Genomic DNA, 18,389 nt, shown 5'->3' on the forward strand with positions numbered 1-18,389 from the left:
TTACTGGGAGAAAGGCAGAATAGAAATACATTCAATTGATCAATCAATCTTTTTTATTTCATTTACTTATAATAATAAAAGAAAAAGGAAAGGAAAAACACAGTAAAAGAGGAAAAAAGAGAAAAAAAGAAAAACAGATACATAAAAAATGCAAAGAATACCTCTAATGATGAAGCATGGGTGAAGTCAAATGTTCTAATTAATTACAGCTTTATATCTTAATAATCTAAATTTCCACCCATGTATGCATTATATCTCCAACAGCCCCTCTTATCTTCTCATTATAACTATTCCATTTCAGATTATTATTTCAGATTAATGTTCTCTATTCCTTTCAAAATAATAATCTTCAAATCCACAACTCATTAACTCTTTCTCTCTCTCATGCAGAAAGTCAATAATGGATTTCCAGTTCTTCATAAAATTTTCTGCTTTCTCTTTAAGTAAGGTTGTAAGATTGTCAGTTTCTGCAAAGTCTATAAGACAGCACTGTCTGTTCTAGTGGCTGTCTGCTGGTATTCATTTGCATCTTTTTAGATTGTGAGCCCTTTTGGGACAGGGAGCCATTTAGTTATTTGATTTTTCTCTGTAAACCGCTTTGTGAACTTTTAGTTGAAAAGCGGTATATAAATACTGTTAATAATAATAATAATATAACTTTCATCCACCAAATCAATCAATCAGTCAAAGCCCTCTCTGTTAATACAGCAAACTAGCCATGTTGGAACCCATGCAATATACACACATTGCATTGGCCATGGCAGACAAGAATGCACAGGTCCAGCCAATCATACAGGCAGATAAGGCTGATTCTCTAGAACTGATAGTAGATTCTCTAGAACTGTGATAGTTGCCTTATCTGCCTGTATGATTGGCTGGACCTGTGCATTCTTGACACAAACTTTTGGGAATTCATCAAGAAATAGGATTAATTTAAACATTTACATTTTAGCAGTAATACAGCTAAAACCCGATTTTAAAAGCACAGTTCTGATTATAAGTGTGGCAGGCTGAAATAAAGGATTTGCATTAGTCACCATTTGATATAGATGGCTACCAAAATGATTTTCTTGTTGTAACAGCAAGAGTAAGGCAGGAAGACTGGTAAATCTTCAGAGCATAATAAATCACCACATTCTGAATGTTTTGACTGGGGGACAGCAACGCAGATAAAAATATATGACCTCTGAGGATTCTTTGCATCTCAATCAGTCAGAATGACAGGGTGATTTTTTGATTTTTTTTAAAGCATCTAATCTAGCTGCAGTTATACTGGCAATCTTTAATACCCTTAGGGAGCAAATACAAGATCACTTAAGATGGATTAGTTTACCTCTTAATACTTTTTAGTCCTGCTGTCACACTGCAATCTAACTGCATAAAGGCTGTTGCAAGAGAGGATTTACACCTTTCCAGTCTTTCAATCCATGCTTCTAGATGAAGTGGGGATTCTCACTCCAATGCATGGTAGAGATCATAAATACAAATCAAGGAGGTGGCAATTATTTCAACTTAAGCCATTTCTGCCCAACATTGCATATATGCAACAGGAATCAAATGCATACACCTGTGGGCTGGGCAGAAATGGGTTTAAAGCAAGCAGCAAATGGGTAATCTTACATCTGCATAACTGTTTGACAATTCTTCTTAGCACAAATGTCCCTTGTGCTTTTTTGTTGGCTATAGGCCAGTTTGTGTGTACTCTATACCAGGGTTTCTCAAACTGTGGGTCGGGACCCACTTGGTGGGTCGCAAAAAGATGCGGGCGGCCATCTTGGAAATTGGCAAATTAGGCAGCCGGTGCCATCTTGAAGCTGGAACTGCCTTTGCCTCAGCTTGCCTGTAGTCAAAGCTCCTCCCAGGAGCAAAAGGGCGGCTTGCACAGGCGCACAGGAGTGAGTGTGGCTGCTGAGTGTCTCAGGGAGCGTTGCTGGATTGTCTTGAGGTGGGCTGCAGCCTCTCCCTGCAAATGGGGGGCAGGTTTGTTTGTTGTGCTTCCTCTTTCACCACCTCCGTCCAGCTCAAGCTCTGCCCTGTGATCCAGCCCCCTCTCCCCCCACTTGCATCCAGCCCAGCTCTGCCCTTCTCACCCCCCTCCAGGCACTTAAACCTCAGCAGATCCCTGAAATGGGGGAGGTTTAAATAGGTTTCAATATGTGTCAAGATTTAAATGGGTTTTTTCTCCTTATACTTTGCTATTGGAAAATGGCTGAGAAATAACCCAATCCAAGCTAATAAAACACCACGAGATACCCTCCCTTTAATACAGTGAACAGGTGGGATGCTTGGTAGTAATGGGGGGGTACAGTGAGAATTGAGACAAGCTTCTGAGCTGGACTATTTTCTCTTGTCATTTGCAGCTTATGAACTACTAGGTGAGAAAAGTGATGTCACTTCCTGCTTGATTATGTCACTTCCAGCCATGACATAACTTACAGGTTGATGACATCACTTCCAGTGGGTCCCGGACAGATTGTCATTTTGCAAAGTGGGTCCCGGTCTAAAAGTTGTGAGAATCACTGCTCTATACTAAATTATGAAATTCTGCATCCAGGCAATCCAAACTCTGTACCAAAAAAGTGGAGATCTGTTTCAAATATTCAAATAATGTACACAGTTTAACTTACGTTGCACAACTCTAGCTTGATGACTCATGAGGAGGGGCAAGAAGCTATGCAGGCCGATGAAGCCCCACCTGAAAATAATGCTTCTCTGGTTTAAGCACATCTTCACAGCCATAAGCACTAGAAACGTGCTTTAAAAAAAATGGGCACTTCAGGAAGCTGAATTCTATACCCATTTCCACATTCAATGCTGTTGAGGGAATTGATCATTTCCACATTCTGTGCTGTCCTTGTATATGCCCTTGTCTCCGTCACCTGGAATGAGTATGTGCACATATTGAATACAATGTTTCATTCAGGTCCCAGTTCATGAGTAGAGTTAGCCATGTTGGAAACGATGTAAGAGCCAAGGAGCTCACACCGCCTCCAACGTGGCAGGCAACACTTCAACTGTGTCACACAAATAACTTGCTAGTCTGGATGTGTGCTCAAGATGGCCCTCATTTAACTGAGGAGAATTAATCCAGCCATGGCCAAAAATCTTTCACATTCTCAGGCAGAAAATCTGGGGACTTAAGGCGCCTGCCACAAGGCATAGCGAGGGATGCAGCTCACTGACTTCAAATTGCACCAATTTCATCCTTGGTACCTGGAGCATTAAGTTTAACTTTGAAATCATTTTTTAAATGATAACTTTTAATAATCTTGTTTGGGACAATGACTTTGTCCTCTATCTGCATATCATGACTTTCTGACACTGACTATGGATTTTTTTTTGGTATAGTTTGCATTTATACAATCTAGAAAACTCTTATACAAATGGAGATCCTCAAACAAAAGTGGCTGAAGACCTGATAGGATGTTTACATGTCATTATAGGAGTTCAGGTCCACTATGAAGCATTCCTTGCTTTGTCCCAGATATACCTCTGGTGCCAACAACAGTTTCACCAACTTCTTAATTCCTTTACTCTGCAGTTCAGTCCTGATATGCCCAAAGAACAACGTGAAGAAGAAAACATTTTCTTGCCTTCAAAGATCACCTCTCAACTGCTGAGCTAAGAAGTGATGTCTTCACAATACCGGTACTGTTGGCCCTCCCCTCCTTGGCCTCTTTCTTCTATCCCTTCTTCCTGCTAGTTTTCATCTTCATGTCTCGCTCTCTCTTCCACTCTTCTCTTGCCTTCCCTCCAATTCCCTTGGAATTGACAGTACCTGGCCATAATGTCATTGCTGGGTACCACCTCACCATGCCAATGTCCAGAAGTGACAGCAATAAGTAGGTGATGACCAGATGTAAGCAGTTTGTTCCCATACAGAAACTCATTAACTGCAAATGACAGAAAATATGCAAATCTTGATAATATTTTCAAGATATGCAAGAGCCCAATTATCACATAGGCCACCCTTTCAGCAGTGCTGGTACTGCCAAGGCATGACTCCTTAGCTCACAGTTGAGAGGTGGTCTGCGAAGCAAAGCCTTGGCAGAAGCAGCACTGCTGAAAGGGCAGCCTACTTGATAGTTGGTTTCTCCCAACACCTCAGCAGCATCTCCTTCTCTCACCCCTCTTGTTCTGCACCTTCCCCCTGTCATGTTCCTTCCCTTCTGAGGCATCTTTTCATCTCTTCCTCCCACAGCACTAGCAGAAGTGATGCCCAATTCTGGAAGAGCTCAATTATCACCTGGGCCTGATAAAGAGCTTCTGCAGGCTGCCTTATGTTTGACATCCCTATTTTAGATCCTATTACTTTACTTCCCCTGGGGGTAAGCATGAGAGAGGCCCATGTACATATTTATATATAATTTTGTATATCTAAAGAGTTCCAACTATGTAGAAACCACAATGTTATGTTTTCATAACATAAAACATGTTTTATGTCCCTTTTTGGGAGAAGGGCGGGATAAAAATAAAGTTTTATTATTATTATTATTATTATTATTATTATTATTATTATTATTATTATTATTCATGGCCCCAATTCACATTCAAACTGATAGGTGCTTGGCTACCTGAGTTTGCTTTTTGAGAGAACTGTTATAATATCTGGGCAGGCAGATATGGGAGAAATTCTGACATCTATTCGTCTCTGATATGTACAGGAGACATCTATTCGTCTCCTGTCTCTGATATGTACAGAAGGCCTCTCAGGGCTATAGTCCAGAAGATGATAGTAGTATCTAAATCCCATTGAAATAAATAGGAAAAGGTCATTGTGAATACCACAGCGCCCTTAATTTCAATGAAAACAAGGAGGAAAAATGGTAATATTTGAAGAGGAAGTGTATATACTTTTCTACACCAATAGTATGAACAAAAGTGTCTTAACTTATTGTGCTTCATTTTTCATGGGCCCTTCTAGACAATTAAAATATTATAAATCCAGCAGCACCAGCTAACAGCAAACTGTTACTAGTGCATGCTATCTTGGGAACATAGAGGCAAATAAACAAAAAAACAAGTGGTGACCTTTGAATTCTGTGTGCTTAATTGCCCTTCCTTTGCTGCTCTAAATATGGCATTAAAAGCAGACTAGAAGCTTAGTGGAAACACCGTTTAGCATATTTCTTACAGCTCTAACTCTTAAACTACCCAAGGTCATTGACTTTGGCTGATACATAAGGCAGGGTGACATGGAATCCTATTTCTCTCTCCCATTTCTGTCTTGTGATAGTTAGAGAAGCATAAGTTCCTGATCGGTGAACTGAACTGAATAGTAGACTTACAGGCTGCTCTTGATCAGCTAATGTAATCAAGTATTAAGGGAAAACCTTTACACTTTGTCTTAACATTTTTCCATTTATGCATCCAAGCACAATATTTTCACATTGTTATTTTCTACTACACAAAAAGGACATAGTGGTAATGGAAAAGGTGCAAAAGAGAGTGACTAAGATTATTGCTGGGCTGGGGCACCTTCCTTATGAGGAAAGGCTACGGCGTTTGGGCCTCTTCAGCCTAGAAAAGAGATGCCTGAGGGGGGACATGACTGAGACATACAAAATTATGCATGGGAAGGATAAAGTGGATAGAGAGATGCTCTTTCACATAACACCAGAAACAGGGGACATCCACTAAAATTGAGTGTTGGGAGGGTTAGGACAGACAAAAGAAAATATTTCTTTACTCAGCGTGTGGTTGGTCTGCGGAACTCCTTGCTACAGGATGTGGTGGCGGCATCTGGCCTGGATGCCTTTAAAAGGGGATTGGACAAGTTTCTGGAGGAAAAATCCATTATGTATTCATTATTCATTATACATACAAGCCATGATGTGTATGTGCAACCTCCTGATTGTAGAAATGCGCTATGTCAGAATGCCAATGCAAGGGAGGGCACCAGGATGCAGGTCTCTTGTTATCTGGTGTGCTCCCTGGGGCATTTGGTGGGCCGCTGTGAGATACAGGAAGCTGGACTAGATGGGCCTATGGCCTGATCCAGTGGGGCTGTTTTTATATTCTTACTTTTAAAAAGTTAGGGAATATTTATTGACATCACGTTGACATCTGCCACAGAAACCCTGGACTTGGCAAATGATTGTGGGGAATGATGTTCACACTCAATTCCTGTACAATACTGGTTGGGTCTCCCCATCATCCCTTTCATGAACCAAGAGTGTGCTACAGATCATACCCAACACTTCCCTGTGGCTGTGAACTGCAAGGGAATATTGGTAGTGGTGGGCGGTCTTCAGTGGAACTTGTCTGCCATTATTATTCTTCTCATGGAGGAACCCTGATAAAGTTTCCAAGGATGCTCTGGATCTCCCACAATGCAGTTTCAAAACCACTGTCATAAAGAATAAGAGAATCCATGGGCTGACAATCATAAGAAAAGTTTATTAGGAGCCAATTGTGATTTTTTTTGCTAAACTGAGGAAAATATGGAGTTAAGTCTAAGCAAATTGCCCTCTCCCTTTTTCCTCCCAGATATAATTTTGATATTCCTGATGTAATTTAGCGTGGTACTTCTCAAACTGTCGGCTGTGGTGGACTAGCAACCTCCCATAATGTGCCTGGGACTGGTACCACCACTTTGAGGAGCACTGGCCTAAATCCAAAAAAATATCCAACCGACAAAGCATTAGGCCCCTTTCCACCACTCCCTCACACAAAATCATAACTTCCCTATGTTGATTTTTAAATTTTTTTTTTAAGCTGGGGCTTTGGTACATGTATTTGCATGTAATATACAGTTTGCCACTCAGTACAGTATGGCTGGAATGGAATAACTACAGTTTCTATCTCTGGCCTCTGTGGTGGCTAATGTACAGCTGCCTCACCTGACACAGCGAATAGGGCTCTCTAGATTCAACCCAGAGACCACGTTAAGATCAATAATGTTCAATAATATGCATCCCTCACAACGTTAAAAAAATGTTTTCATCTCTTCCAACAGAATTCTATGCAAGTTGACTTAGAAGTAAGCCACACTGAATTGAATGGATGTTGAATGGAATGGCTAGGAAACAGGAAATTACTCTTCCTTCTAGCTTATCTGTCAAAGTAAGATGTATACAGTAATTGCAAGAGGCTGCATACCTGCTTATTTGGTTCAAGCAAGAGCCATTTAGTGCAATTGTTATGAACATAAACAAAGGTACTGGACTGCAGGGGGGGCATGGAGATAGGGTTCCCCCTTACTCGTGGTTTACACTATCAGCGGGAGAGGGCCAGGAATGTATCCCCCACGGGTACCAAGGGATGCCTGTATTACATTCCCACCTTTGCAAAAATGCAAACCTTCATTTCCACACACAATCTGTATGGAAGTTGTGAAAGGAAACATTTTTTTTCCTCTCACAGATGATTAATCAATTGCAATATCATGTTGTGGTCTGAACTTCCATTGCTATTTAAAAAAATGATGTATAAGATTAAAAACAAGGCCCTGAGGTTACCACGGGATGTACATTTGTTTCAAGCCATGACAACTCACAGTGCTTTTGAAATGCATAATCTGCAGTTCTCCATGACAACAAAGCTGAACAGGGCAGCCTGACTCCAGCAACAGAAGCAGAAATAATATTTTTAAAAATAAAGAACTTTGGAAGTTACCTGAATTAAGTGCTGCTGAAAAGCTAAGATGCATAAACTGCAAACCAGGAAATAAATAAATACGTTCTTCAAGAACGTACATGAAAATAAATGCCTTTCCTGAATACAAACACTTCTTTGCAGCCTGATCCTAAGCATACTTATTGAAAGTAAGTCACAAGATGCTTTACTATTCTTAGGGCCTAATCCCATCCAACTTTCTAGCACTGTTGGAGCCATGCCAATGGGGCACACACTGCATCCTGAGGTGGGGAATGTGTGTGTCATGGAGGCCTCTTCAAGATAAGTGAACATTTGTTCTCGTTCCTCAGGGCTGTATTGGTGCTGGAAAGTTGGATTGGGTTCAAGCCAGCCCAGTGCCACGCTCAGTGTTGCAAATGTGCTGTAAGGCATGTCTGCAACACTTACCACTAGGCTGGTGCTGGCACTGGCTCAGCACACACCTGTGTTAAACCAGGGCCCGGCAGAAGCCAGTCAAATGCCACCCAGAGCTCCAGGCAAGTGCAGGGTTATGGAATGGTAAGTCAGGGTGGGGGAGGCATGGTGGGGGTAGGAGTAGGGCGGGAGGGGACAGAGATGGTGGCAGGCTCTGCCACCATATCCTGACCCTTCCCCTCCCAGTTCAAGAGACCCAACACAGATCTCTTTGATTCTGTACCCACTCAATAGTGGGCGCAGATCCAAGGAGACCCACTGGGGCTGCCTGGGTCTTACACAGAGTAAGGGAGCATAAGAGGATACCTGGTGCTGCTTCCCAGCCCTGGTGACTGCATAGGAGTGCAGCCTGAGGATAGCAGACATCATACCCAAATCATAGACTTTACTGAGAGGTAAGCCCAATTGAGTATACTACAATCAGTTCTCTTTATATGCTAATTCGCTATATGCAGAATTGCTACCCTTTCTCATTATCCGTGCCTCTGTTCTCGTTATGCACTATGCAGAGACCCTGCGGAGGCTGCACCTTCAGAATGGTGCCTCTAACAAGCTCAGACCCCTTTAAAATGGATGGCGGAAGCTTCCGCTGGTCATGTTAAAGGGGTCTTCGCTGGTTGCAGGTGCCATTCTGAAGGTACCTGAAGCCTCTGGAAGGTCTCTGCAGCTTTCCAATAAATTTTGGCACTTCCTGCTACACTCTGAGGGTCCTGAGGGTCTCTGCTAGATTCTTCTGATGGCAGGGAAGGTCCTCCTTACCCTCTAGGGTACCCCTTCTACCTAATCTCTTTGATCGCATAGGATCAATGGTTCATTATCTGCAAATTCACTACTAGGATTTCAAGGAACCTAACCTTAGCGGGTAACAAGAATGACTGTAATAGTGTGCACATTGCTGCAGCTCTATATCCTAAACATGATTGTTCAGGATCAAAATAATTCAGACTTGTGTTCATCTGAGTCCAAAGGGGTTATCCTTGTGTGTTTAGGACGGTAGTCTTATGGACCAATCCTATGCATCCCTAGTGCTGGTGGAACACATGTTCTCTTGGCACGTGCTGTCGCATAAGCATTGTGAAGCACTTTGTGACAGTGCTACGTGCCAGCAGGAAGCTCAGAGTTTTCCCCCTGTGCGCTGGTGGAGTGAAGGATGCCTTCTGGCCCAGGTAAGTCTGGTGCAGGGGTAGGGAGAGGTGGGTTGTGCAGATCAGACCTAGGAGAGGGGTGGAAATGGTGGCACTGTTACATGCAATATCTTATCCTTCCTGGACCTGATCCACCTGCACGGATCAACTTGAACTTGTGCCAGTGCTATTGCTGGTGCAGGTCCAAATTGACCCACTGTGGCTGCTGCGGTTTACCCTGGGGCAAGGGAACAAATGTCCCCTTCTCCAAGGAAGTTACTGAAATTCCCCTGCAGGGTACAGTGAAGCCCACATCAGTGCCACTGCATCACCACTCAGGAATTTAGTTAGGATTGGGCTGTACATCACCCAACATGTACCATTAACATGGTACATGCATGCAATGATTTCTATAAATGAATCTCTACACAGAACGGAGAAAGTGATCATAGTCAATAACTATTTTTCACAAGAAGTACACATGAATCTCAGACAGTTCACCTGTGCAGTACAATGAGTCTAGGTGGTAGCCTAAAGTGAAATTATTATTGTATGTTCAGCGTAAAACTGGCTAATAACATGTACAATCAGCTTTCACCATTGTTTCTCTTAATTATCATGCAGGAACAGCTTGCAAAATATTCAAAACAAGCCTATGCAACAAAAACAGTATATTTGTGCTATACTGCAGGCAAGTGTTTCCAAATTTTTTTAAAAAAGGAAAATTATCTGTCTGAAAATGCTGAGATGGTACCACAAGCAAAACCAAAACCAGATGCACACCCAACCACTTTAAAAAGCTCATGCAGATGTGCCCTAAAATAACCAGTAAAGCTCATCCATTGTCACCACATTCACATGAACTGCAAGGAGGAGTTTTAGTATATCAGACTAAAAAGAAAAAAACTATTGTGGCATCAACGTTTGCAGAATAGACAATACTTCTTCACATTTATCTAGCAAGTTTATAAACGGTCTTTATTCGCATACATAATTAGACAATAAATACAATAAAAATAGCAGTCACATAATCAAATAAAGCAGAACAATTAAACCAGATATAGAATGTGTAGGGAATGCTCAGCTAAATGCAAAAGATCTTCACAAGCTGCTGGAAAACTAGCACCAGGTAAGCTTACCTAGGAAAGGAATTCCTTATGCACAGTGCCAGTCTTCTCACTGGTCATCATCTGCCTAACTTCAGATAGTGGGAGAGCAGATAGGGTTGGCAGCATCATCTGCATCTGCTTCCTCCACTGCTCCTTCTTCTATGCTTGCTGAATTTGGAAACAAAAATGGGGAACAACAAGGAAGAGAAAGAGAGATGAGTGATGGGCTAGAGCAGGGGTGTCAATCTTAAGGCCCACAGCCTGAGTGTGGCCCCCAAAAGCAGTTTATCTGGCCCCCCTTATTATTGGGTTCTTGCACCGTGATAATTGGGCTCTCTCACATCTTGAAAATATGAACAAGATTTGCACATTTTCTCTTCTGTCATTTGCAGCCAAGGAGTGTCTATGCGAGAAACAAGTCCTTATTTCTGGCCATCATCTGCTTAATGATGTCACTTATTGCCCTCAGCAGGCACCAAAATGCTAACTTCAGCCCCCTGTATGAAACAAGTTTGACATCCCTGGGCTAGAGCATTCTATCTCCTCCACTTCTGCTCTGCTCCCCAGGTGCATCATTGGGTTAAGCCTTAAGGAAAGAATATCATTTGGCCTCAAGTGCCAGATGATCTTGGGATGATCCTGAACACAGAGAAAGGCTTCTGATTTTTATATATACAATATATACACCCTGACCCAAAATACCAGCGATGACCCAATGTACTGGAACATATGAAGCTGTCTTATTCTGAAGCAGAAAATTGGTCTATCTAGATTAGGTTTACCTGGCCCAGTTACCCAAGGGTCAAACATGACCTGACACAAGATGTCTGTGAACATGATTTCCCAATGCCACAAATCTCCTGCAAAATGTGTGTGTGTGCATATGTTTTGCCCCATGAGGCAAACAGCAGCTTTGGGGGTGATTTTTATTTTGGGAAAATGGGGGGAAAGGATCTTCTCTTCCCCTATTCTATGGATGGTCCCAATCCACACCATCACCGCCTCCAGGCCACTATAATAGATTTCACTGAAACTTACTACCAAGCAAATACAGTATAGTTAAAGATGCAGCATTACAGCAAAGATTCTAAGCATGAAGTGAGTGTGCAGTATTGCCCGCTTCATGCACAGAACTTTTTCAGCAGTATTTAGCACCGTCATGGAAACCCAGATGCCTCTAGTGCTCTGCAGGAAGCATTCCAAAGGGCAACCACAAGTCATATCCTGAAACCATTAATTTAGCATTTGTTCCACAGGCTCATGAAGTGCAGTGGTTTGAATGCTGGATTTGGACCAAAAAAACAACAACACCTGAATGCGAAACCTTGCTCAAGATAGGAAGCTCCCTGTGGGACTACGGACCAGTCACTCTCTTTTCACAGCCAGCCCTAGCCTACCTCATAAAACACTTCCAGGATAAAATGGGATACCCTCATGTATGCCACCCTAAACTATCAAAGAGAGTATCACATATAGTAGGTGCTCCTCTTTTATTTAGCAGGGGGAGAGTAATTGGCCCTCCTCACCCCAGCAGTGTCTTTTCTAGTGGCTGCCTGCTGGTGTTCTTTTGCATCTTTTTAAGATTGTGAGCCCTATTGGGACAGGGAGCCAATTGTTTAATTTTCTCTGTAAAACCACTTTGTGAACTTTCCGTTGAAAAGCGGTATATAAATACTGTTGTTGTTGTTATTATTATTAATTTATTAATTAAATAATTATTTAAATAATAATAATAATAATAATAATAATAATATACAGAAACATTATCAGGCACAGAAATAGGGCAAGAAGATTGAAGTATTCAGTCCAATATACAGCACAGTCAAATACCACCCACCTTTACCCATTTCCGCCCCCTGTTGCGGATATGCAACGTTGGGCAGAAATGGCTTCACCTACCTCACAGGGCTGTTGTGAACTTAAAGGCAAGGGAAGGGCCATGCCCTCTGCCCTGATTTCTTTGGAAAAAAGGTGGTACACTCTGTCAAAGAAATAAATATACCTGATTCTTTTTGTTTGTTTCTTAAGGTGCCCAACGTGACCCACTGCAGCCTCATGCAACCTGGGCTCATTGGAGGAAGAAGGTCTCGTTGGAAAATGGGGGGGGGGAAGGATCTTCTCCTCCCCTATTCTGTGGGTGGTTCCAATCCAAACCATCACCCCTATTTTAGAATCCCATCACCACATCCATTTTAGAAATGGGCTATGTCAGAATGCCAGATGCAAGGGAGGGCACCAGGATGAGGTCTCTTGTTATCTGGTGTGCTCCCTGGGGCATTTGGTGGGCCGCTGTGAGATACAGGAAGCTGGACTAGATGGGCCTACGGCCTGATCCAGTGGGGCTGTTCTTATGTACGCCCTCCAGGCCTGCTGCCACCCTTCAAAGTGCCTCGCTGTACTTTCCAAATTGCCAGCCGCTGATCTTTTTCAGAGGCTCTCTGGGTAGCTATTGGGTGACGCCCCCCTTGCAAGAGGGGCACAGCTCCCCTGTTGGCACACCTGCACCAGGCAGGCAGCCAGCCTTCGAAGCGCCCTTTGGCTGCCAAGGCTCTCCCACCCTTCTTGGAGGGGCCACCGCCTGCTCCAGCCTGCACAGCCCGCGACGAGGATGCGCCTGGATCAGCAGCCCGCTGGTGATGATGCGCGCAGGTTTGGCACAGCGTCAAGAATGCCCCATTGTACAGCCCGCAGACCACGTGAAAGGCGAGGCAGGACGGCCCGGCCCAGACCCCTCCCCTCCTCCCCCCACCCTTGGTTTTCCCCTGGCAGCTCCGCCCAAGCCGGAGCTGCTCACAATGAGGAGGGGGCTGTGGAGAGGCAGGGAAGCGCGCATGCGTTTGGTGCCAGGCTGCTTTCCTCTTCGCTTTCCAGCCTAGCGCTGCAGTAGCAGCAGGGGAGGTTGTCTTGGGCCGGCAACAGCATTGGCCTCCCAGTCGCGGAAGAGGCGACGCTCCAGAGGGCTCCTTCGGGGCTCAGGCAGGGAGGAAGCCCCGGCTTTGGAGAAGGCAGCGCCGCGCCCAACCTCTGCTGGTGCCTCCTCCCAGGCGTGCAGCGCCAGCTTGCTTGGGGAGCCGGGCTGGGCGCTCGGACATCTCCCAGCCAGCCTGCCAGCCTCCGCCTCCCCGCCACCAGCCCCTGCTGCTGCAGGAAAATCCCAGCCACCTCCCTCCAGGCTGTGGTGCTCTCCCCGCCCCCTCTGCAATTCGGAAGGAGGCAGAAGCAGGGCTGCTCGGAAGGCTCCAGTCTCTCCCTGGAACCTCCCTGGAAGTTGTCATTGATTCCATTGTTCCTTCCAGGGATCGAGACAAAGCGCCCCGGGGAGGGGGAGAAGAGGAACCCCGGGGTGACTCCACATTCCTATGCAGAGGGAAGCAAGAGCTGGAGGGGGGCACCTTCTCCCCAGCCGCCCAGCTGGCTTCATTGCACCGGCTCCATCCTCAGCTGCGACAGTCCTCTCCCGACAAGCCAGATCCACCTTTTGCTGGGGGTCTTAAAACGCTTTTTTTTTTTAAAAGGTTGCTTTTTTTTGGGAAGGAGAATCATGTAAATCAAACCTGCAGCCAAAAAAAATAAAAGAAGACAGAGGGGGGGCTCTGTGGGCCGGGTGGGGGGGGAGGGAAGAAAAAATGGGGGATGCCGCTGCAGACGTCAAGGAGATGAGGAAGACGTTCATTGTCCCTGCCATCAAACCCTTCGATCACTACGACTTCACCCGAGCGAAGATCGCCTGTAATCTAGCGTGGCTGGTGGCCAAAGCCTTTGGGACAGGTAGGCTGGTGCGCCTGGTGGCTTTCCTGCCTCTCATCCGGTGGGGTGGGGGCGCCTGCGCTCGTTTGGGCTTGATTCTCCTGTCCGTGTGAGGCTCCATTAACTATAATGGGACATGCTCATGCGTAGACATGCCTAGAATTGGGCTGCAATCCTATCCACACTTTCCTGGAAGTAAGCTCTATTTACTATAATGGGACTTGCTTCTGAGTAGACATGCCTAGGATTGGCCTGTGAGACTCCTAGGCTGCAACCCTATCCACACTTTCCTGGGAGAAAGCTCCATTGACTATAATGGGACTTGCTTCTGAGTAAACATGCCTAGGATTGCGATCTGAATCACCCAGCCCTGGGGTAAATGTGCAAGGAAGAGGCATGGGGAAAGGTGTCCAAATGCACCAATAGGGTGTTTTGCTATTTGCTTTTTAAAAATTGTGTAACATCTAATTGTGGTTAGAAACCACTGTTGTTTCTATCAATAAGTAACTGTAATTTGTATTTCTGTTCAGTTTTAGAATATAGATCTGACAGAGTGAAATGTCTAAGTGCTTACTTCCTTCTCTTCCACCCCCATGTCTTGGCCCCCTTGTCACAAAATAGACAGCGTTTTTCCATTTAATAACTGATGTGGAAAAAAGAGGGAAATGGGTGAGCGCTGTTGGTTTTGACACGTGAGAGTAGCCTGCAGTCATTGGGAATGGTAAAGAATACATCTAATGGAGCTCCTGAGAAAAGGAGCATTTAATGCGAATTGTCACCCTTCACTAACCAAGAGGGTTCCCTCTTGTCTGGATATATAAAGTGAATTCTTTGGATGTCTTCCAAAAGGTGAGAGACAGCCATGTTGCTTAACATCAAGGCCTTGCAGACAGCGAGTCTTACTGTTCTACTGTCGATGCAGTACATTAAGCACCTTCTTTTCTGAACACAAGCTTTCAAGCAGTATTTTATAGTATTTATAATTTGAAATAAGTAGAGTACACTGGCAGTTTTAGAGGTTATTCCCAAAGGAGACATAAAGACATAGCAGTCCATCATTTTCTTTTCTCTGTAGAATAACAGGAAAAGCCTCCTCTTCCTCTCAGTAAATTTTGCAACCGTTGCATTTGAAGCTAGTGTATCATTGTGCATTATAGTAGGATTAAAATATGGCTTATTTTGAACTACTCTACATGGGAATTGGCAATGCTGCACATGAAATAAATGTTAAAAGTGCTCCTAAGAGATAATTACTTCCATTCTCTGTGGGTTACAGGTCCTGCACTTTATATAGCTACAGTTAGCTGTCCAAACACTGGTTTTTTTTTGGGGGGGGGGGGGCGCTGCAAAAGTATATGCTAGTTCTTTTTGTACTTTGCAAAACAGTGATTTTCTATTTATCTCTAATTATCATAGATTTGTGTAACAAAGTGCTGACGTGTGGAAAATGTGGAGACGACTAACTTGGGGAGAATTTCAAAACTGGTGTGACTTTTTTATATAATTCAGTTCTGCAGGTACAATCATGCAAATGCTTCTGTGGTAATGTTGAAATTGCATTCTTGTCTGGTAAGCAAGTGAAACAGCACTTTTTGCATTCACTGGCATAGTGCAGACTATCACTGTGTAGCATAGTGTCTGACAATGCCTGTTTACTTGGACATAACTCCTAATTTTTCATTGGGGCTTGTGTCCTAATACATGTGGTTAGGGTTGCTGTCTGATTCTAATCTTCAGATCAGATTTTTCTTCTGTCATTAGTTTTGCTTTAGGTAAGGCACTCTGTTCCCCTTTCCCTGTAGGTAGAGGTGTTTGTTTCTGGTGGGTAAGAAAGGATTACAGCCCAAATCTTACTGAACACAATAGGCTTACTTCTGAGTAAAGTAAATAGCACAGTTTTCAAACACCTTTACCCACGCTGCAGTGTAAATATTGGTATAAATTCCATGTCTGTTGGAAGGATTATTGAAGTAATATATGTGAAAGAATTTGAAAGTGTTTCTAATACTATTACAACATAGTTTTGTGCACAGTAAAGTGGTTTGTCAGGACTTGTTCTGATCCTTTTGAAGCATTTGAAACATGTTAGGCTGCAATCCTAACCACACTTTCCTGAGAGTAAGCCCCATTGAACAAAATAGCACTTACTTCTGAGTAGACCTGGTTAGGATTGTGCCCTTAGTTGACATCACTCAAAGTGGGAGATGGCAATAGACAATGTCATACAGAAAACTTCCATTATTTCAGAATTTAGTAGTTTTTAATATAAATGGTCTAAAGTCTGGGTGTCAGTCACATGATGGTAATGGTGATAAAAGTCAGAGTGATGAATATGGATGTGATGTCTTGTACAGTACTGTTAAATGGAGTATCACATATTTCACACCAAGATAGAATGGTCACACAATCTTAGATACAGATACTTTTTTCATGATGTCAGTTTGCACACTCAGTTACTAGTCATCAAAACTATAGTTATAAATGATGGGCATGCATGTTTGAACCAGTCTGTAAGCTAGCTATCCTATCCATTCATTCTGAGAAGTCCCATTGAACTTAGTGGAACTTAATTGCAAATCAAAATGCACAGGACTGAACTGAAAAAAAATGTGTGACTTCTCTATGTAAACAGATAAATTAGGTCTGAGAGATATATAAGTTGTAGGCTCTTAAATAAACTTATTGCTAATTAAGCTGGCTTAGTTAGCTCAAGTCAACACAATGGAAGAATAGAGCACTGCTGCACATAGCACTTTAAATTGTAGACAGTTATGAATGAGTTCAACCAAGGATTCTAGGTTAATCTGTAGAGGTTACAGGCAGTTGGAAGTAGGAAATAATACATACGTGTAGTGTGAATGAACTGTATTATCCACTTTGCATTAAGCAGAACTTGAAAAAAACAAATCTGTCAGAAGACAGTTAACATCTTTTGTTTGTTTGTTTGTTTGTTTGTTTGTTTGTTTTTTTGGCAACATCTCTATACAAAGAGAGCCATAGTTTACTTTGCAGACGCATGAACTTATGGGTCAAAGGAACAGTTATCTAAGTGTAAGTGAGGCACTTGTATACCAACTATGTATTGTTCAATTGTTCTAAGATGATATCTGAAGTGACTGTTCATTTGAGTCATCCTTTACCCTTGAATTGGAATGGCTACTGACCAAGAAATGACTTGTAGTCCTATGGTCCAGTACATCAACTGTGTGTGTGTGTGTGTGTGTGTGTGTGTGAGAGAGAGAGAGAGAGAGAGAGAGAGAGAGAGAGAGAGAGAGAATTTATTTAACCAGAAGGCACATAGTCACTGTCCTTTTCATAGGAATGGAGGGTTCATTTGAAACTTATTTTGTTTTTCTTCTCTGTGGACTACTTTGTGAGCTTTTGTTGAAAAGCGATATATAAAAATTATTTATAATAGTATCTTGTATTACTTTAGATCCATGAAATGCTTTGTTTGCATGCCTTAAATAGCAGGGGTGTCATTATAATGCCCAAGAGTCTTCGGTCTCTTTAGAGGTCTCTAATATAGCTTGCAGTGCTCTACCACTTTCTGTGCAAATCACTGAACTATATTCAACAGCTAGAGAACTGATACCCTTATTCGTAGGGCAGAGGGGCTGACACACTTTCTTATAGCTGCTACAGTGTCAGTCTGTTCTTCTGTTATTTTAAATTAGCAATGTGAGTGTGAATTAGTGAAGCAGTATAGTGACAACAAGTGAGTAGAGTGTGATAAATGATTCAAAAGCATTCTGAAAAAAAAATGTGAATGATTCACAGTTCAGTGTTTAATAGAGGTGGAGTGGATGACTTCGTGTTGAATTATGGTAGAATAGACATTCTGGGGTAGAACAATATGGATGAGTACTGGATATTGGAAGTCTGATGCTGCAGTTCATACAAGTGTCTCACCACTGCCTGATAAACTAAGAGCACGTCTTCACAAACGTAAGGAGAACTACACTGTTACGAAGGCTATACTCTGTGTCAGTGATTTTCAATCTTTTTCGTCTCATGGCACACCAACAAGGTACTAAAATTGTCAAGGCACACCATCAGTTTTTGGACAATTGACAAGGCACACCTTTCTGTTGGTGGGGGGCTCATATCCCCAATGATCCTATTAATAAATGACCCTCCATGAAACTCCTGCGGCACACCTGAGGACCATTCGCGGCACACCGTTGTGCCACGGCACAGTGGTTGAAAATGGCTGCTCTATGTAGTTTGAAAGAAAGAGTTCATAAACAGTGAGGAGTAATAAAATTGCAGGATTAGTCATTACTGTAATGGAGTCTATTTCATTTCATTGTAGTTCCTGTTTACTACTGTATAATTGGTGCAAGCATAACTGAAA

At 43.0% G+C, this 18,389-nt stretch overlaps 1 protein-coding gene and 1 long non-coding RNA gene across 5 annotated transcripts in view; one reads left to right on the forward strand and one right to left on the reverse strand.

Moving 5' to 3' along the window:
* Positions 1–849: 849 nt before the first annotated feature.
* LOC136649418 (uncharacterized) lies at positions 850–10,446 on the reverse strand. Its single transcript, XR_010794397.1, has 3 exons — positions 10,316–10,446; positions 2,628–2,879; positions 850–1,963 (listed from the first exon to the last, which is right to left on the reverse strand). It is a non-coding gene; the product is annotated as an uncharacterized lncRNA (long non-coding RNA).
* Positions 10,447–13,911: 3,465 nt separating this feature from the next.
* CAMSAP2 (calmodulin regulated spectrin associated protein family member 2) overlaps positions 13,912–18,389 on the forward strand; it is a 106,451-nt gene continuing 101,973 nt past the window's right edge. For 2 of the 4 annotated variants that reach the window (XM_066624802.1, XM_066624799.1), the window contains exon 1: positions 13,912–14,053. In XM_066624802.1, coding sequence (XP_066480899.1) covers positions 13,912–14,053 — 142 coding nt within the window. The remainder of the gene's footprint in view (positions 14,054–18,389) is intronic. The other 2 variants (XM_066624800.1, XM_066624801.1) reach the window with 2 other exon arrangements.

This window comes from Tiliqua scincoides, chromosome 4 (genome assembly GCF_035046505.1).
Source record: "Tiliqua scincoides isolate rTilSci1 chromosome 4, rTilSci1.hap2, whole genome shotgun sequence".
In the NCBI taxonomy this organism is placed as follows: domain Eukaryota; kingdom Metazoa; phylum Chordata; class Lepidosauria; order Squamata; family Scincidae; genus Tiliqua; species Tiliqua scincoides.